At 35.3% G+C, this 23122-nt stretch overlaps 3 protein-coding genes across 9 annotated transcripts; 2 read left to right on the top strand and 1 right to left on the bottom strand.

The window, feature by feature from the left end:
• Window positions 1-2230: 2230 nt before the first annotated feature.
• LOC145114942 (mediator of RNA polymerase II transcription subunit 15a-like) lies at window positions 2231-7928 on the top strand. Of its 7 annotated transcripts, XM_079051071.1 has the most exons (13): window positions 2237-2382; window positions 2500-2583; window positions 3111-3270; window positions 3363-3474; window positions 3561-3681; window positions 3753-5009; window positions 5090-5160; window positions 5247-5321; window positions 5404-6618; window positions 6702-7052; window positions 7178-7378; window positions 7455-7543; window positions 7625-7928. In XM_079051071.1, the coding sequence occupies exons 3-13, from the start codon at window positions 3149-3151 to the stop codon at window positions 7833-7835; spliced, it is 3825 nt and encodes a 1274-aa protein (XP_078907197.1). In that variant the 5' UTR covers window positions 2237-2382; window positions 2500-2583; window positions 3111-3148; the 3' UTR covers window positions 7836-7928. The 7 variants fall into 7 exon arrangements, with proteins under 7 accessions (XP_078907199.1, XP_078907197.1, XP_078907198.1 ...); XM_079051073.1 differs by lacking the exon at window positions 2500-2583 and having other exon boundaries at window positions 2231-2382; window positions 3122-3270; XM_079051072.1 differs by lacking the exon at window positions 2500-2583.
• Window positions 7929-12299: 4371 nt separating this feature from the next.
• LOC145115068 (mediator of RNA polymerase II transcription subunit 15a-like) lies at window positions 12300-18128 on the top strand. Its single transcript, XM_079051234.1, has 14 exons — window positions 12300-12478; window positions 12948-13099; window positions 13410-13521; window positions 13723-13822; window positions 13901-13953; window positions 14084-14158; window positions 14492-14843; window positions 14963-15015; window positions 15132-15206; window positions 15425-16285; window positions 16377-16652; window positions 17241-17429; window positions 17506-17594; window positions 17676-18128. The coding sequence occupies exons 2-14, from the start codon at window positions 12975-12977 to the stop codon at window positions 17884-17886; spliced, it is 2571 nt and encodes an 856-aa protein (XP_078907360.1). The 5' UTR covers window positions 12300-12478; window positions 12948-12974; the 3' UTR covers window positions 17887-18128.
• A 978-nt stretch (window positions 18129-19106) lies between these two features.
• On the bottom strand, window positions 19107-22541 carry LOC145117184 (ATP-dependent caseinolytic (Clp) protease/crotonase family protein). Its single transcript, XM_079053480.1, has 14 exons — window positions 22260-22541; window positions 22085-22165; window positions 21751-21819; window positions 21598-21661; window positions 21389-21468; window positions 21209-21292; window positions 21048-21132; window positions 20844-20929; window positions 20637-20758; window positions 20213-20273; window positions 20003-20095; window positions 19809-19910; window positions 19640-19681; window positions 19107-19545 (listed from the first exon to the last, which is right to left on the bottom strand). The coding sequence occupies exons 1-14, from the start codon at window positions 22380-22382 to the stop codon at window positions 19426-19428; spliced, it is 1212 nt and encodes a 403-aa protein (XP_078909606.1). The 5' UTR covers window positions 22383-22541; the 3' UTR covers window positions 19107-19425.
• Between the last annotated feature and the right edge of the window lie 581 nt (window positions 22542-23122).

Genomic DNA, 23122 nt, shown 5'->3' with positions numbered 1-23122 from the left:
GCCCCCGAATGTTTCTGCCATTCTGGTCTGGGGGTGTGACATATATTTTACAAATACGATAACATATGTTAATAAACATGTAGTTAACCCTTATGTTACAATAATAATCTAATAAAAATCGAGGGATCATCTTGTTTTTAGAAAAAAGAAGTACTACATGACATAATGACTACATACATTATTTTATGTAACATAATAATTGAGGATGAACATGATCTTGACACACTAATTGAAGTTATAAGAGAAATGTCACTGATAGAGGTCAGAACAATATATATAACGGTCTGCACAAGAAGAAATGTCAATCATGACCAAAACGACATCGTTTTGATTTACAAGAAGAAATAACATTTTTAACAAGTCAACCATATTTTTGCAGATAATGGTCTGCACAATATATATAACGGTCTGCACAATATATTGATAGTTCGCAATGCGATGAGGAGAACTGTAACGAACCGAACGTTTAACGAACTGTTCCTAAACCGTTCGACAGGATGTTCGTTTATTTAATAAATGAACGAACATAAACACAAGTTCTTGTTCGTTTAGTTAAATGAACGAACATGAACAATAGTCTTGTTCGTTCAATATGTTCATGGACGTTCGTTTATATTCATTAATTTAAGTTCATTTTATGTTCAACTATTTTTTTATTACATTAATATATTATATGTTTGTTTATGTTCATATATGTTCAATTATGTTTGTTTATCTCCGTTCGTTTATATTCATTTGTTTATGTGTTCAGCATGTTCACGAACATAAACGAACAGACATGAACAATGTAATTTGTTAAACGAACGAACATAAACAAAAAACTCGCTCATTTATCCGTTCATGTTCATTCGGTTCGTTGTTTACAGCCCTAACAATGAGTGAAGATAGTCAATTACCACCGATATATGTAATATTTCTATAAATACAAGTATAATATTTATTTAAAAGTGTGTTATAAATATAATCTTATTTATTTAATAATCATTTTCAATAAATTAATAATTAATTCAATTCATTATACACGAATAATTTATTTTGTTATAATTTTCTGATAATATAATTTAATATCATTGTAATGAAAAAAATATAGATTGTATATTTGCTAAAAAATAATTAGTAGAATGAATGTGTTTGACAATCTAAATAAGCTACAAAAATAAAATATATTATAGATATACTTTTGGGGTAAAAAAATAAAGTAGGGTTGAAAATAAAACATTATTTACCCTATTTTTAATCTATTTCTTTTAAGAAAAATAGAAGTGAGTTGAAGATAGGAGTTCGATCCGATCCAATCAAGTGAATTCAAATTGATTTTGGTTTTCAAAACATGGATCAAAATAATCCAAACTGAATTCAAATCCTATCCGATCCAACCAAATTACAGTTCGATTGGATTAGTTTTTACAATTCAGTTTTCAAAAGACAAAACATTTTAAATATTATATAACTTGAATATTAACCAACTCTATAAAATAAACTAAAAAAAGTTTAGTTGTGAATTAAAATTTATAAAAAAACTACTAAGAAAAATATATTGTAGTTTAGTATTTCGCAAGACAAAAAACATTTTTGATAAGAAATACAAATTAAGGTATTATATTGGATGAAGTTTTCTAATCTATTAACAATATAATTTAGTAAATTTATAAAAGATTAAAGATATAATAAAAACAATTAAATAAATAAACATTATTTGTTTTTTTTACTATTCGGTTCTTATTTTATAAACCAAAACCAATCCGAAATCTAAAATAATAATTCGGCTTTGCTAAAAATCAATCAAAAAATCTAAATATCCGAACCAAACAGTCTGATCCAAATTATCCAATTGGACAATTCGATTTTATCCAAATAATGAACAATCTTAGTTGAAGATGATCTAATATGTACGAAACCTCGCGATTGTGATTTCGTAGTCAATGTGACAAGACAATATATGTCTTTAAAAGAAAAACATACATAATACATAATGTTATTTTTCACAATCAACCATCCACATTTTCGCAGCCAATGATGACCAAAACGACGTCCTTTTAATTTCTAAGAAAAAATAACATTTAACATGTCAACAATATTTTTGAGTCTCCAGAATATATTTGATAGTTTGGTAATCTTTTTATTTTTATGACTATTTTGGGTAAAACCTTATAAAAAACACGGCTAGTGATTATTTTGGTCATTTTCTATAAGTTAAACCCAGATGCACTGGTGTATATATATGTTCGTCATTGACTCCTTTAATCATTATTGTAAGCCTTGTGAGCGGTGTTCAAACTTTTATCCCAAAATCCATTTTCTTGTCTCGATCCATTTTGTGTTCACCCTCCCGTCGGTGTAGGGATCATCTTCCACGTCTCCATCACCGGCGACCATTTCACGGTAACCTTTTGCAAGTTGACTGTTCCTTGCACCCAACTACACGCAAATTGGTTCAATCTCTTCCTTATACTGGATCGTTTTACTTTTGAAAATTGTTGGATTATGATTTTCTGATAGAGAGGAATAAAGAACGACTACGTCCATTTGCTTGGTGTGTGCTGGGTAACAAAACCCTAATTCTAAGAATTAGGCATCTCTCAAGTATGTACGCTATATAATTGCTGGCCCTCTTTTTACTCAATCAAACAGGGACTTTAACCTTGCTACTATCATAGAAGTAGTAATTGAGTGTGCCGATGTTAAATCTAGTACTAATCAATTGCAAAATCGATATTCTTTTGTTGTAAATACAACACCGATTTTTTACTATTTATATAACAATTTTATTTGATTTGAAAACCTAAGAAGTCGTGGGATGCTGCGCGTCAATTTTGAAGCTTAAAGCCTAGGAACCATGGAAATTTGGAATTAAATCTGTCCCACACCTTACCTGATGGATGGATTTGAAAATTTCAAAAATATGTGTGGCACACTATATACATAGATGTATGCATCCATTTCTTTCTAATTCTACTTAATGGGTGCACATCCTGTGCGCATCCAGACACCTGAAGTTATTGTGTGCACACCACTCGAACCTTTACTTAACCCTTGGATGGGTGCTTCATATTTGGAAACTAAGTACCTTTCTAATTTTTCTAAATCGTCTCTGATGGTTGCAAATATAGTTGTATTTTAGGACTGAAAATCAATAATCAAATAAGAGATGGATAGTAATTGGAGGGCTGGTCAGAGTGCAAGTGGTGGTGTTGGTGACTCCTCTATGGAATCTGGTGATTGGAGAGCTCAACTGCAAGCAGACTCACGACAAAGGATCGTGAACAAAATGTGTGTATACGTATACACATCATTCTCTTATATTTATATATTTTATGTTCCATATGGTAATCTTATCACTGATCCATGTTATGATTACATAGAATGGATACCTTGAAGAGACATCTTCCCTTCTCTGGACATGAAGGGCTACAGGAACTTAAGAAAATAGCTGTGAGATTTGAAGAGAAGATTTATACTGCTGCAACAAGTCAGGTTTGTTGTCTTTTCCATGATATGATGTTCCACACATGTTCTAAGGTACTTTGTGACCTAAAATTTTCAATTAATTTGGTTTGCAGTCTGATTACTTGCGGAAGATATCCTTGAAGATGTTGACTATGGAAACCAGATCACAAAATCCTATGCCAGATACTATGCAGTCAAACTCTGGTGCTAATAGTGTAAACCCCTCAGATCCAGGTATTTCTAAATAGACTATAATATTCTTCTTCATTTTCACTTTTACCTAATTTTCTTTGTTTGTTAAACAGGCTCTCAGGTCATGCAGCAAGTCAACAGCCAAGGTCAACCACTTCCTATTCCTGTCCCCTCTAATCATCCTCAGCAAAACCAACAACTTTTGTCACAAACCATGCACAATAACCTCGGTTCAACTGGAATCCAAGGTTCTTCTAGCTTATCAGCTGCAATGCCACCTGGCACTGGCTTAGCACAATCTACAATTTCAAATGTTTCCAGCCAAAATCCAAGCTTGCAGAACATTCAAAATATGTCAGGGGTTCAAGTTCAACAAAATTCTGTAGGAAATACAATGGGCCCCAATAATTTTGCAAATCAAAGACAAATACCAGGAAGACAACAACAACAACAGCAACAACAACTTGCTCCTCAACAACAACAACAGCAACAACAGCAGCAACAGCAACAACAACAACAACCAACTCAAAACTCTCATTATCTTTATCAACAACAGTTACAACAAATGGCAAATAAGAAGCTCCAAGTCCAGCAAGGCAATATTGCACCAATGCAACAAATTCAGCAACAACAACAACAGCAACAGAATTTGTTGCAGCCATCTGTCATGCAACCAACAATGATGCAATCGGTTCAAAATCAACAGTCTGTTGTACCACAATCTAGTCAGCCTTTAATGAACCATCAACAATCAGCTCTAAGACAACAAAGACAGCAGCAAGTACAAGTACAACCAACACAGCAGCAAGTACAAGTACAACCAACACAGTCAAATCCAATGGGGCAACAACCGAATGCTACAAACATGCAACAGAACCAGCTCATGGGACAACAGAATACCTATTCAGACATGCAACAGCAACAGAGGATGTTAGGTCAACAAAATAAGCCACAACAGCATCTGATTGGTCAACATAACAATCTTTCTGGTATGCAACAGCAACATATTGGTCAAAGTAGTCAATCAGGTGGTCAACAGCAGTTGCTTGGAACTCAATCTGGTAACTCTGGAATGCAACAACACATGATGCAATCCAAGATTCCTGTTCAAGTTCAACAACAGAATCAGCAAAATTCGGGGAGTTTGTTGCCAAATCAAGTTCAACAGTCTCAGCCACAGTTACAGCAGCAAGTGATGCCACATATGCAAACACAGTCAGCCCAGGTGGGTATGCAACAACAGCCAAATATGATGCAAGGGAATATGCAACAAAGGCTTCCAACAGCAGGTGGATTTCAGCAGCAGAATGTAATTGATCAACAGAAACAGCTTTTCCAACAACAGAGACCTATGCAAGAGGCTTCATCAAGTAATGTTTTTATTACATGTGTTTTTATTCTCAAATTTTTAATTTTATTTCGTGATGCTGATCTTGTAAATTATTTGTAGCATCATTAGATTCGACAGCTCAGACGGGTAATGCTAATGGTGGAGATTGGCAAGAGGAAGTCTATCAAAAGGTGATGTATATGATGAAATTATAGATACTCCAGTGAGTTGTCAGAATAGGCTATAGAACCTGAAGTTATATTTTTTGGGATTACAGATAAAAGCTATGAAGGATCTGTATCTACTAGATTTGAATGACATGCACCAGAAAATTCTTGGAAAATTACAGCAGGTAGATTTTTCAAACTTCAATAAATAAATCAGTAAAAGTACATTGTTATTTCTTGCATTTAACAAAAAACATTGTTGTCCAGCATGATTCTCTTCCTCAGCAACCGAAGAACGAGCAACTGGAGAAGCTAAAAGTGTTCAAAAACATGTTGGAACGTTTCATGGCATTTTTACAAATTCAAAAGCACAACATTTTAGCCAATTATAAAGACAAACTGAGTACTTATGAGAAGCAAATTGTCCATGTCATCACCTCAAATCGCCGGAAACCCGCCCCCACACAACAACAACAACCACAACCACAACCACAACAACAACAACTTCCTCCACCACATATGCAATCACAATCACAACAAACACATTCCCAATTGACACACGAAAACCCAATGAGTTCTCAAATGCAAACGGTCAATCCGGTCAACCTACAGGGAAACTCACAGCAAAATGGAAATCCCATGTCTTCTCTAACCGGGTGTTCAAATTCTCAACAAACTATGATGAATTCAATGCAGCCCACTTCTAGTCTTGACCCAGGTCAAAGTATGAGTGGGAGTGGGTCCCAACAAATGAACATGAATCCCATGGGTACCCTACAGCCGAACCCAAACATGCTTCATATTAAACAACAAGAACAGCTTCTTCAAAGCCAACAACTGAAGCAATTTCAAAATCGCCAAATGCAGCAACAATTCCTTCAGAAACAACAACTCATGCAACAACAACAACAGCAGCAATTCAGACAACAGGGGACTCAAGTTAACCAAATGACTCAGCTTCATGATACTGGTGGTGATATGAAACTCAGACAACAACAACAGCAAATGGGGGGTGTGAAACCGGGAACTTTTCAACAGGTGGCGGGACAGCGGGCGGGGTACCACCAACAAATGAAGCCAGGTGGCAGTCCGTTTTCACCTCAGTTAATCCCAGGTGGCGGGTCCCCACAAATTTCTCAACACGCGTCTCCACAGATTGAGGGACAGAATATGTTTAAACCTGCTAACTCGCCTTTTACTGTTCCTTCACCTTCGACACCTGGAGCTTCTCCTCTACCAGGGGAGTTAATGAGTGGTGTTGGTGTGTCATCTTTGACCAATGGTGGAAACATTGGACATGGACATGGGCAATTAAGTGGGGCAGTGTTGACTAGTCAAAATCTTTCTATCGGGACACCTGGCATTTCGGCTTCCCCTTTGCTTGCTGAGTTCACTAGTCCGGATGGAAATGGTGTTGTGGTTTCGATTGGGTCCGGGAAGTCTAGTGCTGCAGAACAGCCTCTCGAGAGATTACTCAAAGTGGTAAGTTTGTAAATTGGAAAAAGTTGTAAAAAGTTATTTCACCATTTAAGTAGTAAAAGTTTTAATGGAGTTTTGGTTGACAGGTGAAATCAATTTCAGCAAATGCGTTGAGTTCATCTGTTAATGACATTGGTTCAGTGGTGAGTATGATTGATAGGATTGCAGGATCAGCACCAGGTAATGGATCAAGAGCTGCAGTTGGTGAGGATTTGGTTGCCATGACAAAATGTCGGCTTCAAGCAAGAACTCTTGTCACTCAAGAGGGAACAAATCCCAATGCCATTAGAAAGATGAAAAGGTTCACAAGTGCAATGCCTTTAAATGTTGTTTCATCTGCTGGAAGTATGAATGATAGCTTCAAACAGTTGACTTGTGGTGAGACTTCAGAACTTGATTCAACTGCATCTTCTGCAATCAAAAGGCCCCGCATTGAGGTACTGTTTTTATTAAACAAGTAATGTTGTAATAAGAAGAAATCAAAGTAGAATGCTGTAATAAACAAATCAATGAAAGTTGGTTGCTATGTAACCCTGATATTTCATCTTCTGTAATGCTACAGACGAACCACGCCCTTTTGGAAGAAATAAAGGAGATAAACCGAGGACTCATAGACACTGTGGTGGACATTAGCGCGGAAGATGTTGACCCTGCTGCAGCCTCAACAGCCTCTGAGGGAGCTGATGGAACTGTGGTTAAATGCTCCTTCAGTGCAGTAGCTCTTGGTCCTAACTTAAAGTCCCAATATGCTTCAGCCCAAATGGTAAGTGTTATCTCATAATAGCAACCTACTTTTTTATTTAATTATCTAAAAATTGTTTTGTTGAATCTCATAACAGTCACCTATTCAACCTCTACGATTGCTCGTTCCTGCAAATTATCCAAATTGTTCTCCAATTCTCTTGGATAAGTTTCCAGTCGAAATCAGGTAATAACTAATTTTGTTTTAGTTAGGGAAAATAGCATTATTTTCAAGGTAAAATGACATATTTGACCTTTGTGATTGCAGCAAGGAGTATGAGGATCTATCAGTGAAGGCGAAATCAAGGTTCAGTATATCTCTAAGAAGCCTGTCACAACCGATGTCACTTAAAGAAATTGCAAGGACTTGGGACATTTGTGCACGTGCTGTTATCTCTGAGTATGCTCAGCAAACTGGTGGTGGTACTTTCAGCTCTAAATATGGTACATGGGAGAACTGCTTAAGTGTAGTAAACTAGTAATGTATTTCTTTTGAAGCTAAAAGTGTTATTGTTACAAAAACTACTGATGTTGTTGTTTGATTGCATCTGTCTACAGTTACTTTTTGCTTATTTGTTATGGTTGCATATTTAAGAAAAAAAATATATCATCCAAGATGTGTAGAATTTTTGGTTGTATGAAATTGTAAGTAGTATATATATCAAATTAAACGTAGTTTATGTTTAGGAGGGTTAGAGGCTACAATTTTATTTTAGTTTCTTTTTCAAGTGGGTGGTAGAGCTGAGCCTTTTTATGTTACTAAAACTGTTACATTTTTGTCGCAATCTATAAAAAGTTGTGATTGTTCTCTTCAAAGTTCTCATGTTATGTTCATCATTATATTATATAGAAACAGAAGAAATATGATGGAATGGAAACTGCGGACTAGAACTTACTAGTTTTATATCCATACATTGTGTTACGATATTCAACAGAAAAAAGTCGATTTTAGTTGACTTTATATCCATACATCATGTTATGATATTTTGCAGAATAAAATCGATGATATATTATCATTGTCTTGAAGTCCTTGAAATATTTATGTTGCATAAGTACCATTTTTATCAGTCTTGAAGTCAAGTCGTTGCATTATTTATGTTAGCATAAAGTAGACCTTACTTAAGGCTATATAGTTGGACTAGTTGAAAATAGACATGTATAGGTTATGTTGTATGTTGTTTTCATCCGCAGTTGATCTTATATCATTGGTTGTGTAAGTATGGTGATTATAGTGGTTTAGTCCTCTTATAAATATATAATCAGAGCTGTTTTAACGAAATAAAGTTAAAAGGAGTAGCAATGCGCCTAAAACTTTTGCAATACAATTTCAAGCTTCGAGTTTTAATAAAGTTGATGTATTATAAATTACTAACCATAAGTGTGGTCACTATATGTCTCTGAGGTTACTAAGTTATTCAACAATTTACAATTAAATATCATACGTATGACATTATTAGGCTGTGCGGTACGGGTATGAAACGTCGTGGAGGAGACAACGTGACACCACCACAATGCTATTATGGCTGGAGGAGCACCATTATTATGGCTGGAGGAGCACCATTCATGCTTCTCGTTATGTTAAAACTCGTTTTCTTCGTAACTTGGCTTAGCGCACCCTTCTTCTCTCTTTCTTCCTTAGTTTTTCTTCTTTCTTGACCTTACAACAACATTAAATGCTTGGAACACCACCCCCAAAAAAGTGGTGGAGAGAAGAAGAATATTGATGCTTACCTGGCAACGTAAATGCTTGGAACCATACCAATCAGTCTTAGAGTTTAATGGGTACTCTAATCTTTTGGGTATAAATGTAGTTGGTCCCCAACAATAACAATTTCTATGACAACTTGGACCCCCTTCCCCATCAACAAGATTAGTTGAAGAAAACTAAGCGGTCTTTGTGAGGAAGGTCATGACACATATGTTCTGTTTTGTCTTCTAAGTTATGCATCAAGAAGACGACATAATAAATGTATGCATTTTTTTATATCTTGGTGATTCAATAATATGGTTCCTATCTATGGTTTGAATATTTTTTGCAACACTTTTGTCCCAGGCAGTACTTGAACCCTCAGCCTGAATGACACATTTCATTTCCACCAACATCCGATACAACTATGCTACAAATCATTTAGTAAAATAGGAGATACATAATATGTAAATATACCCATCTTATGATGGTGGGAGTCAATCCTTCTCACCATCCTAACCCACATGTCAACTCATTACCACATCAACGTTTATTCCTTCTCCCACTTCCATCCCTAACATCCCCCAACCTACACAATTAATTGTTTTTTGGTTCATGGAATGGAAAATGACAAATCTTTCACTCGCACATAAATTCATCTTTTGGAAAAGCTTTCAATTTATAGAGCTTGCGATACTCACATTGTGTCGACTTTAAAATATTGACCTTAGATCTTCCACTCGCACATAATTTCATTTTGCAACGTCCCAAAACAGTGATAAAATGTTTCATTTTTAAGTCCATTAATTCCATACATCATATGTCTCGGAAACAACCATGATACAAATTATCCAAAACATCAGAATAACAATAATCATAAGTGCAGAAACATAAGGGGGATGTTGTGCCATCACGTTGGGCCCTTCTCTTTCGTACCGGAAATACATGAAACTATAAAAATAAACTGTAAGCACAAAGCTTAGTGAGCTTCCCCAAAATACCACATACATCATATACATTAACAAATATAACATCATGTGGCTGTGTCAGGTCCGTGTCAATTCCCGGGTCCATATCAACCCCAAGTCCTTAATGACTCCATGAAACAACACGTAGCTGTGTCGGGTCTGTATCAACCCCCGGGTCCGTATCAACCCTGAGTCCATAATGACTCCGAGCCCGGATTGGCTCCATGCATATAACATACATTCATATCAGTAATAGTCATATAAACACATACATACTACATATACAAATCAGTAGGCCGGTATTGGTGCCTTCGACCCACCAGCGTGGTGAGAAGACTCACCTCACAGAAAATGCTCAACTGCTACCGCTCTTACTGACAGAAAATGCACCACTTATTCAGTTAAACCAGATAAACCCTTAGCTCTTCCTCCAAACTAGGTGACCGAAAAAAACTTTAACTCAAGTCAAAAGTCAACGGTCAATGTTAACTTTAGTCAGCCGCCACATTGTGGCCACCTATGGCCATGTTGTGGCCCTCTAGTAACAGTCCGTCACGATTTTTCCCACCGTCACGCCGTGGCGACCTATTGTCACGCTGTGGGCACTGGGTTTTCAGCAGCTTAATGGGTTAAGTTGCTTTCTGCGATCCTAAGAGCTCCAAAGCTCATATCTGGTCCTAAACCAGGTCTAGAAGGATAAAGTTTCCAAGTTTATCTGTTAAGACCACTCAAAAGGTTAAAATCTCAAACCCTAGATTTCAAATAGGCTAAATAAGACATGACTTTCACTTATTCCGAAAAGTCCATGACTCAGTTTCTATTATCAAAAGCAACACAAAAGTTGTTGCTTTATAGACATGCATGTCCAATGCATGACTTGAAGCCATAATGAGTCAAAATAAGGGTTTTTCCATGGAAATCATGCATGGATCAAAACCCAACTAGAAACCAGATCCAAACCAACAATCATGTCAAATGTCCCATAGATTCATAAAGTTGCAAACTTTATGAAATCCCATCACTCCAACCCACAAGAACATGAAGATTTAGGGACAAAACATAAGATCTAACAACCTATCATGATAAAAATTGAGTCTTGGACACTAACAAATGTCCAGAAGAGTGCCAACACAAAGGATGAGGACTAGCTTGCTGAATCTTAGCTCACTTCTTCTTATTTCTTCCTTCAAAGGCTTCAAAGAACACCAAAAGGGCTCATTTCTTTAAATGGGGAGCAAAACCCAGAAAATAGGGTTTGCCACTTGCCAGCTGCCACGTCGTGGCCTATACTGCCACACCGTGACGGCTTAAATGAAATACGCGAACTAAGCTAGAATTGCCACGTCGTGGTACCTCTCCACCATGCCATGACAAACCTTAAAAATGCCAAAATTGAAAATAATATAAAATATCTCGGGATCCAGGTGTTACACATTTTTTGGTTGTAGATGCAATTAAATTTTGGTAACTTTTTTGCCTGTAAATCCTTCCATTTGGAGTTCATTTGATGCTTATATCAATCTAAACCTCCTTGGTTGAAGTGTTTTAGAGCTCTTTCCCAAAAAGGGTCAAATATTTGTTAAATTCTTCGGTCATAGTTTTCCAAAATGTTTGATATAAGCCTTCGCCAACCCCCCTTTTTTGGGTCCATTTTTTGGCTTTCTATGTGTTGTGAGTTGTTGGGGATGGGTCGGGGTTCCTCGCTTGATTCTTCATTTTGGCTTTGAGGGTTGGGTTCATCACTTGATTAGAATTGGGTTTTCAGAATGCATTGTGAATAGTGGAATTGTGAAGCTTCTTGAGATAGCTGAAATTGGTTAATCGTTTGGTGCATCGGTAGTTTGTTATATTGTGTTTGAGAGAGAGAGAGAGAGAGAGCAATGAGTTGAATAACGTGTGAATCTTGGTTTTTAACTGGTAGTGTTATCCGTGGTATCGCGGTACCACCTTGAGCCCGAAGCCAATCCGCATTGACTCCGTCCATCTTTATAGAACACCTTACAAAAGCGATCCTAAAATCACGTAACCAACAATTAAGTTCTTCTCTATAATATGATTGGATAAAATGTAGAACACTTTGTATGAGTTGGACAAAAAGAAAATAAAAATTCAGATTGAAAGAAGAAAAAAATTTGTTTTTATTATTTCATAAAAGCTCTGGTTTTTAAGATTACCATAGCCACGTGACACAAGTCGCAAGGAATCAATCATCTTATATCTGAACTGTGGGCGGTAAAAGTAAATTTGATCGTGTAACTATATTATTAATGAGAAAAAGTTGTCTCCGCGTTTTTGAGCTCTTCTACATCATTTCCATTTCCATGTAAGCCATAGTTTGCAACTGCTACGTCTACGACTTCTTTTTGCGTTCACTGTCTCTCGTTGAAGTAGGATCGATCATCTTTCACGTCTCCGTCACCGGTAACCTAATGCGATTTGACTCTTCCTAACACCCGATCACCCGCAAGTTAGTTCATTCTCTTCCTTATACTCGATCGTTTACTTTTCGATTGTTTTGGATTTATCATTTTCAGATAGAGAGGGAGAAAGAACGATCACATATGCACTGCGTATCAAAACCCTAATTCCAACTCTTTAATTGCTGACGCTCTTTTTACAAAATCATTCAGGAACTTCAAGCTTACTAGTTGTAGATTGCTGAATTCGAAACCTCTACGTATTTCTTACTGAAATTTTCGATCATATGCTCACCTCTCAATTTTGATGTCTTCTATGTTATAAAACACAAATTATATTGCTTAATTACCCTTATTTGAATGATTTTCTCATGAATAGTGTTTCTTTAATTAGTATCATGCAAGTTATGTATATCATGCTTCTAGGTTCCAATGTTAATAGGAAGGAGCACTTCTTTTATGATTTTTCTCATTATTGTTAAATCATTTCTGACTGTTGCAAATATACTTCTGTTTTAGGAGTGGAAATCAATTATCAAATAGGAAATGGATACGAGTAATTGGAGGCATATTGAGGATGGAAGTGGCGATGTTGGTGACTCCTCTATGGAATCTAGTGATTGGAGGGCTCAACTGCAAGCAGATTTAAGGGAAAGGATGGTGAACAGGATGTGTGTATTTACATCCTTCTATTAAATTTCATGATTCTGTGTTTTAAGAATCTGATTATGCTAACCTGCTTAAAGTCTTACATTAACTATGATGATGTTAGCTGTTGGGAATTTGTTGTTAATAGTGTAGCTTTATGTGTAGAAATATAGTCTCATATTAGTTGGATTATCCAAAAAATAACAATTTCACTTACATTGCTTGATGTGGCTGGTTATATATACCTTCTTTGATTCCCAAAATCATGATTTTAACCTGAAATATCTTGTAAATACTTTCATCTTTTGACTAAAAAATGCTAATTTTACATAGATTGGATGCCATGAAGATGCACCTTCAGGTCTCTGGAGATGAGGGGCTACAGGAGCTTAGGAAAGTAGCTGTGAGTTTTGAAGAGAAGATTTATGCCACTGCAACAAGTCAGGTTTGTTGTATTTTCTATTTGTTGATGTTCTTTTATTTTTGTAGTTTTTGCTTTCGCTTAGTGTTATGAAGATTTTACAGGAGTCATTATGTCAAGATGGAAGTATTTATTAAATAAATACTTCCATTGAAGTGAAATCATGTTTGCCATATGTTGTAAGGTACTTTGCGATTTAAATCCTGTAACTCATTTGGTTTGCAGTCTGATTATATGCGGAAGACATGTTTCAAGATATTGACTATCGAAACCAGATCACAAAATCCCATGCCAGATGCTAATAGTGTAAACAACTCAGATCCAGGTATTTTTAATAGACTTTGCATTATATAATGTATTCACTTACATTCCAATGATAAAGAAATTTATAACTCTTTTGTAGCATCATTAGATTCCACAAATGGTGAAGACTGGCAAGAGGAAGTGTATGAAAAGGTACAGTATAAGAAATTACAATTCATTCAGGAAAGGGGAAGTATCTGATATCACAGTTTGCATCATGATTGTTTACAACATAAAATCTTTACAAGTAACCAAATCTTTTCTATATTCCTTGTGATTTCAGATAAAAACTATGAAGGATCTTTATCTACAAGATTTGAATGACATGCACCAGAAACTTCATCGCAAATTGCAGCAGGTAAGTTCCATACCCCCCTTATTTTTTGCTACATGGTGGTGATTAACAGTGTTATTTAGGCTCTTTGAAAAATCTACCTTATTATATAATTGTATGTTTATTTTTCTTCTCATTGGGTAGATTTTTCAAAGTATAATGCTATAATAGGAAAAACTGAAAGTAAAAAAAAGGGTATACCACTATACCTCACCCCTATGGATAAGCTTGAACCTGAGACCTATTTTATGAAATGAAAGTAGGATCAATGCTATGATAAACAAATCAATAAAAGCACTTAACTTTTAAAGACAATCTTTTTTGTATTTTAATTTGACGAAAGACACTGTTTTCCAGCATGCTTCTCTTCCTCAGCAATCAAATAATGAGCAACTTGAGAAGCTTAAAGTATTCAAAAACATGTTGGAGCGTTTCATGGCATTCTTACAAATCCAAAAGCACAACATTTTAGTCAGCTATAAAGACAAACTTAGTACTTATGAGAAGCAAATTGTCCATATCATCACCTCAAACCTCCGGAAACCTGCTGCCACTCAGCAGCCACCACCACAACCACTTCCTCCACCACCACATATGCATTCTGTGCAACAAAATATCAGTATGAATGGTTCTCTACAGCAAAATTCAGTGAATGGGACTGCTGCCCAACAAGTAAACATAAATCCTTTGGTGTCTCATAATGGGATAGGTATCCTTCAGCCACTTTTTTTTTTTTTTTAAAAAAAAAACTTTTTTGTTTGTTGCAAATTGCAATGAGCTAATAGTATGCAGATTTTAAATTTTTTGTTGCATCGTTATATTGGACAGCTCAGACTGGAAATGAAAATGGTGGAGATTGGCAGGAGGAAGTGTATCAAAAGGTATTGTATATGAGATTACATATCTTTTAGAATTCAGATCAGATAAAATCTATGAGGGATTTGCATCTGTAGTGTAATTTTCAGTTACTCCAAATTTGTTTTTATTTTGATTACAGATAAAAGCTATGAAGGATCTGTATCTACTAGATTTGAATGACATGCACCAGAAAATTCTTGGAAAATTGCTACAGGTAAGTTAGTAGTGGCTCATATACATATCTTTATGGTTTTGTAGTCCCATTGTGCTTTTCACTTGTTAAGGGACCTAATTTAGGACATTATACTTTGAAAATTTACTCCAATTATATCAGTGAAAATTGCTTTATATTTCATTGACATTGCTCTAATAAATCAATCAGTAAAAGTACATTGCTATTTCTTGCATTTAACAAAAAACTTTGTTGTCCAGCACGATTCTCTTCATCAGCAACCAAAGAGCGAGCAACTTGAGAAGCTAAAAGTGTTCAAAAACATGTTGGAACGTTTCATGGCATTCTTACAAATCCAAAAGCACAACATTTTAGTTAGCTACAAAGACAAACTGACTACTTATGAGAAGCAAATTGTCCATATCATCACCTCAAATCGCCGGAGACCCGCCCCCACACAACAACAACCACCACCATTTATGCAATCACAATCACAACAAACACACGGAAACCCAATGACTTCCCAAATGCAAACAGTCAATCTACAGCAAACTTCTCTATCTGGGGGTTCAACTTCAAATTCTCAACAGACTAGGATGAGTTCAATGCTTGACTCAGTGAGTGGGAGTGGGAGCATAAATCCAATGGTGTCTGATGGGGCAATGGGTACCCTACAGCTGAACACAAACATGCTTCATATTAAACAACAACAACAACAGCTTCATAAACAACTTGTGCAATATCAACAACAACAACAGCAGTTCAGACAACCAGAAGGAAATCAAGTTAACCAGATGACTCAGCTTCATGATGATGGTGGTGATATGAAACTCAGACAACAACAAATGATGCCAGGTGGCAGTCTGTTTTCAACTCAGTTAATTCCAGGTGGCGTGTCCCCACAGATTGAGGGACAAACTATGTTTAAAACTATGCACTCTGCCAACTTGACTAATGTTGTGAACATTGGACATGGGCAGGCAGTGTTGACTAGTCAATCTCTTGCTATTGGGACACCTGGCATATCGGCTGAGTTTACTAGTCCAGATGGGAATGGTGTTGTGACATCGATTGGTAAGTCTAGTGCTGCAGAACAGCCTATTGAGAGGTTACTCAATGTGGTAAGTTTGTAAACTGCAAAAATCTGTAATGTTTTTGAGAGAGCCTGTAAAACTGTATGACTAAAACATTTTGTAATTGTTTGGTTGACAGGTGAAATCAATTTCATCGAATGCATTGAGTGCTTCTGTTAGTGACATTGGTTCGGTTGTGAGTATGATTGATAGGATTACAGGATCAGCACCAGGTAACAGATCAACAGCTGCAGTTGGTGAGGATTTGGTTGCCATGACAAAATGTCATCTTCAAGAAACATCTTTTATCACTCAAGATGAAACCAATTCCAATCCCAATCCCATCAGGAAGAAGATGAAATGCTTTACAAGTGCAATGCCTTTCAATGTTGCAGTCAAAAGGCCACGGATTGAGGTACTAATTTTTTTCCTGCTTTCTGCTTGATGTATACAATGAGGGTATTTTGGTCTTTTAATAAAAAAAAATGGAAGAATGGAATCAAATGCCTCCCAAGTCCCAACCTTTACTAGGAATGGTGAATCCCATCTTTTCGAGTCCACATTAACTTGATTTGTGACATAAATAGTAAGTTGGCATCAATGGTGATTTTTTGACTTTGAGGAACCATTGATGTAAAAGGTAGGGATAAGTTCACGAAATAGCAATTTACTTTCGTTTTTGTGTAGTATTTTATACTTATAGCATCCTTGTTTCATTTTTTATTTTTTTATGAAAGCATTGTACTTTAGAAAATCTACCCAGTTTTAGTATTGTACTTTCAGTTTGTTCTATTTTGAGCATTGTATTATACTTTGAAAAATCAACCTAATTATAGCAGTGAAAAACGCTTTGTATTTCAATGACATTTCTATAGCTGCACAGATTTTTCAAAGTCCAATGTTGTAATATGATTACGAAGAAATCCAAGTAGCATGCTATAATAATATTTTGTTGCTATTTCTTGTATGTAACACTAATATTTAATCTTCTGTAATGTTGCAGACAAACCACTCCCTTTTGGAAGAAATAAAGGATATAAACCGGGGACTCATAGACACTGTGGTGGATATTAGCTTTAGCGCGGAGGATGTTGACCCTGCTGCAGCCTCCAAGGGAACCGTGGTTAAATGCTCCTTCAGTGCAGGAGCTCTCGGTCCCAACTTAAAGTCCCAATATGCTTCAGCCCAAATGGTAAGTGTTATCTCATAATAGCAACCTACTTTTTTATTTAATTATCTAAAAATTGTTTTGTTGAATCTCATAACAGTCACCTATTCAACCTCTACGATTGCTCGTTCCTGCAAATTATCCAAATTGTTCTCCAATTCTCTTGGATAAGTTTCCAGTCGAAATCAGGTAATAACTAATTTTGTTTTAGTTAGGGAAAATAGCATTATTTTCAAGGTAAAATGACATATTTGACCTTTGTGATTGCAGCAAGGAGTATGAGGATCTATCAGTGAAGGCGAAATCAAGGTTCAGTATATCTCTAAGAAGCCTGTCACAACCGATGTCACTTAAAGAAATTGCAAGGACTTGGGACATTTGTGCACGTGCTGTTATCTCTGAGTATGCTCAGCAAACTGGTGGTGGTACTTTCAGCTCTAAATATGGTACATGGGAGAACTGCTTAAGTGTAGTAAACTAACTAGTATGTATACTAATTGCCCTTTGAAGCTAAAAGTGTAATTATTGTTGCAAAGACTACTAATGCTGTTTGTTTGATTGTGTCTGTCTACACTTAATTTGGCTTATAAGGTTATGCTTGCGTGCGTATATAAGAAAAAAAAAAAACTATGAATCTATATTGATTTCTTTGCATTTGCATATGTATATATTGTTCCCTTTCTGTTATAAGATTTGTAACAGTTTTGTCACATTCTATAAAGATTGGAATAGCTCTCTTCAAATTGAACATGTCTGGTAATCATTATATTACTTGCGATAAGGCCAGACAAACTTTTAGGACTACTTAGATCATGAGGATGAGAAAAGTATTTATGTCTTTTGTGCAAACAAGTGATCGAGGGCGAGTTCCATCAACTATCAAGTATTGTTTCGCTTTTTTGGGTAATTTGTTTCTTTATAGATGAAATTGAAGTTTAAATTTGTCAAAATATAGTACAAAAATGTTATGTTTTGCAATGCCCTATCTTAAGTAATGAATGAGGCCCAAGGATTGATGTGTTCAGTATTGAAACTTTTGTACAACTTAAGTATATCGTTTTGACAGAGTGTCGGTGTTTGTTTGTTACATGTGATAAGACTTGATAGGATTGCATGAGAGCTTTTTAAAACTATTTTCAATGAAAAAGAGAATTTACATCTTTTGTACGGATGATAAATCTAAAATGTGTCCCCATTCCACATTTTTAGGTGGAACACAATTACAATTTAAGTGATGCTGGTCTCGGGGGTATCTCCAGAGATCTCAAGAGTTTTTAGCTTTAAAAAAACTTGAACTAAAAAAAACAACCTTAGTTTGAGAGTACACGAAGCTTAAAGTTTATTTTAGAACAAAAACTCCCGACTGAAAAACTATTTCAGGTAACATGTGTAAAGAAAAGCTCCTGCCTATTGTAAACAAAATTACTAGATTGTCTTTAAAAAATCAGTCTTTTATTTGCATGCCTTTTATGCAATTTTATATATCTCAAATGCTTACATTTAACTTTGCCAAACACTTTTACACAAATAAAAACTACCATCCAAATAAAAATTACACCTTCCAACTAACTAGCTATTTTGCCAAAACATATCTTAAATCCATTTCTTGAATTTTCTCCCGTGATTTGAATGGTAGAAGGCATTGTCAAAGTCAAGACCATGCAATGCAAACACATGCATTGAACATTAACTCAAAATACACACATCTAAAATTTTCATGTATTATTCAAAAAAACCCAATCTCGTCTTTCATTTTCTTTTTGCAATTGAAAGCCAAAAACATTGACTTTACCAAGGTACAACTTGCCATTACTTGCATTCCTTGGTTTCTAACTGTGTAATCAACCATTCGTCGCGTAAATTAAACTAATATATCTAAATTACACATCAATAATACTTGGCAATCTAACAAACCAAAATCAACACAACTAAAAGCTCGAAACTTTTGCCAAAAATGGACTTTTTATGGTAGGAAGGGCATAAGTGTCATTCGGACATTCCTCTGATAAACCTAGAAAGTTCACATGAAAGGCTCTCTCAAGGCTGTGGGCAAGTTTAGTTCAGGCTCAGAAGTAGGAAGTGGTGCAAAATAGGAGTCCACCATGTCCTTGGTCACCGCTTCCAAATTTGGAATATCCCACTATCAAATTCAAGAAAAAAGAAAATCAATTATTGAAAAACTTAAAATCATATTTCATAAGGGGTGTTAATACTTAAAGAACACAAAAGGGTACCTTGGGCGCAAAATCTTTGTCAACTAATCTTGCACGAATTCCCTACAATGAATGAGAGAAAGATTAATTAAGAAATTATCACATAATGAGCTAAACTTCTCTATTAAGTTGTCCTTGGTACATTAAGTCAAAAAGCTTAGGGGGATTAAGTCCATTAAGCCATACATACCTCAGAGAAGTCTCCAGAAACCTGTTTAGAGATGCAATGCAAAGATGTACGATATTCACGACCCAAACACTGATCAAGAGGTTGGAATCTACCTTCCCTTATCTGCATTTATTATTTATTTATTTATTTCACCACATTTTAATTTAAAAGAAAATTTACCCAAAAAGAAAAAAAAGGTTGATTAGGTCACTCACAGATTGCAAAGTGATCTTTAAGCTCAAAGGAGAGGCTTCCTTCAGTTTCTTTAAGGCTGTTGAACATAATTCATCATGCGACTCTGCTTCTTTCTGCATAATAAGCGTACATGTTATGCCATTTCTGTTTCTTTTTTTATTACTGATAATTGATATTTAAAAAACATTTGAGAAAATGATGGCACTTAAAGGGAAGGAGGGAGAACTTACTAAAGCATCCACAATTTCCTCAACAGTGTCATGACAAAAATATTTATCAATTCTTTCGATCCTGAAAACACCAATCAAAGGGTAAATTAATAATTTAGTAATGATTATGAGTGTAATACAAGCTGCCACTTTAATCTTACATAATTCAACAGGGTTAAATGTGTAATACTTATAATTTTTTCCAATTTGTGCAAACAAAAATAAATGCAAAATGGTTCATAGTTCATTCTATGACCACAATATGCAACATTGTAAATTTTCACCAATTTATGAAACAATATTTGTTGTTTTTTACTAATTTACGCAACAATGTTTCACTTTTTTTTTGCCAATTTATGCAACTAACACAAATCATGCAAACCATGTTTCAAGTTTCAACTAAAAGAGAAATGGCAGATGGAGAGTGGAATTAATAGAACATTACTTGTGAAGAACACTGGTTTTATCTACATAAACAAGATCACCATATTGAGCAAGAGAATCTGATATGACAGAAGGGTCATCTGTCATGAGTTGACCAAGGCGTTCTTCAATCCATGCAAGTTTCTGTAAAAATCATTAAATAAATTACAAATCATCATATATTCTTATTCAATGTAAAAAATTGGACACATCAGCTGAAACTACATACCCCACTTAGTGAATAATGTGTAGCAATGCCACATGCAACAAGTTCAGCTCCATTAAGCTTTTCTCCAGTCAAAGCCAAGAATTCACCTGCAAAAAACACAAGAAAAAATAGAATTAGGATTTAAAATTCCAAAGGATTAAGAATATTTTATTCTTGGAAATGATAAAAAATAAATAAATAATGAATTAAGAGTTGGATTGCAACCTAAATAACCAGGGAGACGAGAAAGATAAAATGAAGCCCCTGCATCTGGATGGAATCCCATTTGAACTTCAGGAGTTGCAAAAACCTGCAATTCATTTCATGAGGTTTATACAAGGGTAAATGAGTCAATAATTTAATTAAAGAGAGGTAGCAATGCACACCGTTTTGTCAGTTGCAATCCTAAACATTCCAGGAACAGCAATTCCTGCACCACCACCCATTGTGATACCATCCAAGATAGCCAACTGTTAAATCATCAATACTCAATGGTCAAATAGTCAAATAGTCATAAGAAAGAGAGAAGAAGAAGAAGAAGAAGAAGAAGAAAGTTGAATACTCACATTTGGCTTTAAGTATGTTCCTAAAAGGTATATAAACTGATACAATGTCCTGAAAAGTTCTTTGCACTCAGTAACATTGCCTGTTTATAATACAAGTAGCAAGTTAGCAAGAAAATTAATAACTTGATCTCTATAGCCTAGCTGCTTTGCAATTGCACAAATAATTAAACATTTGAAAATGTAAAAGAAGATAAAAGAGTGATGCACACCTTCTTGAAGTAATCGATAGATGGTTACCATGTCTGCACCAGAACAAAATGCCCTACCACTACCCTTCAAGAAATCCAAATGACATTTAGAGATACAAACAGAAACAAACCCTAACATAAAGAAGGAAAAAATTTCAGTGAAACATGAAATACCTGCATCATGACAAATCCAATTTGTGAGTTATCCTCCCATGACTCATAAAGTCTTTGTAATCGACCAGCCTACATTCAAAATTTAAACAATGTTTGAGTATCTAAACATTGCTCAGTGAAAAAAAAAATCATTGAGAACAAGGCAACACATGAGATTCATATATGGATCAAGGTTCTCAATCAGCAATGTAACAAGTATTTTGTAAATGATAAGAATGCAGTTCTTCCAATTTTTCAACAAAAGCTAGAAAAATGCCCAAAAGTTTGCCACGACTCTACTCTATGATCCTAAATTTTTGCTTGGAAGGAAAAGGAAAGAGAAAGAGGATGAAACCATAGATGTAGTAATAGCATTGAGTTGAGATGGTCTATTGAGTATGGCAGCTCTCGAGAAAGCTCTTCCTTCCACTAAAACCTGTAATTGCAAAAAACATCATTGCAGAAATACAACAAGTGTAAGTTAAAATGAGAATTAAAAAGTTGAAATAGCAAGAGAGGGAGAGAGATACATCTTCTTCAAAACGGTGGTGTTGAGGGTAGTTGTCGCGTTGAGCAGAAATGGTGGAGTAGCAACTGTGAGACTGCCTCTGAAACGAACGTCTGAGTGCTGATAAAGATTTGAATCGCTGCATCTTCTAAAACCCTGTGTGGTTTCTTGTCTTTCGTGGGTGGTGTTCGTGAACAAGAGTCGAGAGCTCAGAGAATAGAATAGAATAGAAATCGATTCACTCACTGAAACAAAACCTTATTCCAATTGGGCCATCCCCTTTCAGGATCTCAGCTTAGCAATAGCAAATACCCACCAAATTACACTATTACACAGTGGAGGTTCGAGGTTAAAGATAATACCAAACGCCCATTTCTCCCATGCTACAGCCAGATTAAGTTCTTGGGCCGAGCAGAGAGAGATGCCACATATTTTGGCCCAACAAATCTATAAAACGAAGGAAAATTGCATAACTAATTTTTTTCTTTTACATAACATGTCATTAAAGTTTGAGAAATTAAATATCCTCCTACATTTCCTTCCTGCTTATGTTCCTACCCATGTAAAATGGTGACATGTGTCATATTTGGATAAGATTATCATTAATTTAGTACACTTGTCATCATTTCAAATGGGTAGGAGGATATGTAGGAAGAAAAGTAGGAGGATATTTAATTTCTCTTAAAATTTTTCTGTCGATTACACTGTTATATGATCTGATGTAGGAAGAGTCGGTTATTTTGATGATCTGAATTTTTAAATTAATTTTTTATATATTTTTTTGGAGCCATGTGGCGACATGTAGACGATGTCATTTACACATGGATAATATATATATATATATATATATATATATATATATATATATATATATATATATATATA

This window comes from Lactuca virosa, chromosome 5 (genome assembly GCF_052849685.1).
Source record: "Lactuca virosa cultivar CGN04683 chromosome 5, Lactuca_virosa_CGN04683_v6, whole genome shotgun sequence".
Lineage (NCBI taxonomy): Eukaryota > Viridiplantae > Streptophyta > Magnoliopsida > Asterales > Asteraceae > Lactuca > Lactuca virosa.
The sequence above is the reverse complement of the archived record's forward strand: the minus strand, read 5'-3'. Positions and strand labels throughout refer to the sequence as shown.

Excerpts from the sequence above, each read along its gene's own strand:
- LOC145114942 (XM_079051073.1), top strand. The coding sequence starts at position 3,149 with ATGGATAGTAATTGGAGGGCTGGTCAGAGTGCAAGTGGTGGTGTTGGT. Across the intron at positions 7,053-7,177 it reads TCAAAAGGCCCCGCATTGAG|ACGAACCACGCCCTTTTGGA; the intron begins GTACTGTTTTTA and ends GTAATGCTACAG. Across the intron at positions 7,379-7,454 it reads AATATGCTTCAGCCCAAATG|TCACCTATTCAACCTCTACG; the intron begins GTAAGTGTTATC and ends ATCTCATAACAG.
- LOC145115068 (XM_079051234.1), top strand. The coding sequence starts at position 12,975 with ATGGATACGAGTAATTGGAGGCATATTGAGGATGGAAGTGGCGATGTT. Across the intron at positions 15,016-15,131 it reads AGGAGGAAGTGTATCAAAAG|ATAAAAGCTATGAAGGATCT; the intron begins GTATTGTATATG and ends TTTTGATTACAG. Across the intron at positions 17,595-17,675 it reads AAGTTTCCAGTCGAAATCAG|CAAGGAGTATGAGGATCTAT; the intron begins GTAATAACTAAT and ends TTGTGATTGCAG.
- LOC145117184 (XM_079053480.1), bottom strand. The coding sequence starts at position 22,382 with ATGCAGCGATTCAAATCTTTATCAGCACTCAGACGTTCGTTTCAGAGG. Across the intron at positions 21,469-21,597 it reads CTATCGATTACTTCAAGAAG|GCAATGTTACTGAGTGCAAA; the intron begins GTGTGCATCACT and ends TATTATAAACAG. Across the intron at positions 20,930-21,047 it reads TCGTCTCCCTGGTTATTTAG|GTGAATTCTTGGCTTTGACT; the intron begins GTTGCAATCCAA and ends TGTTTTTTGCAG.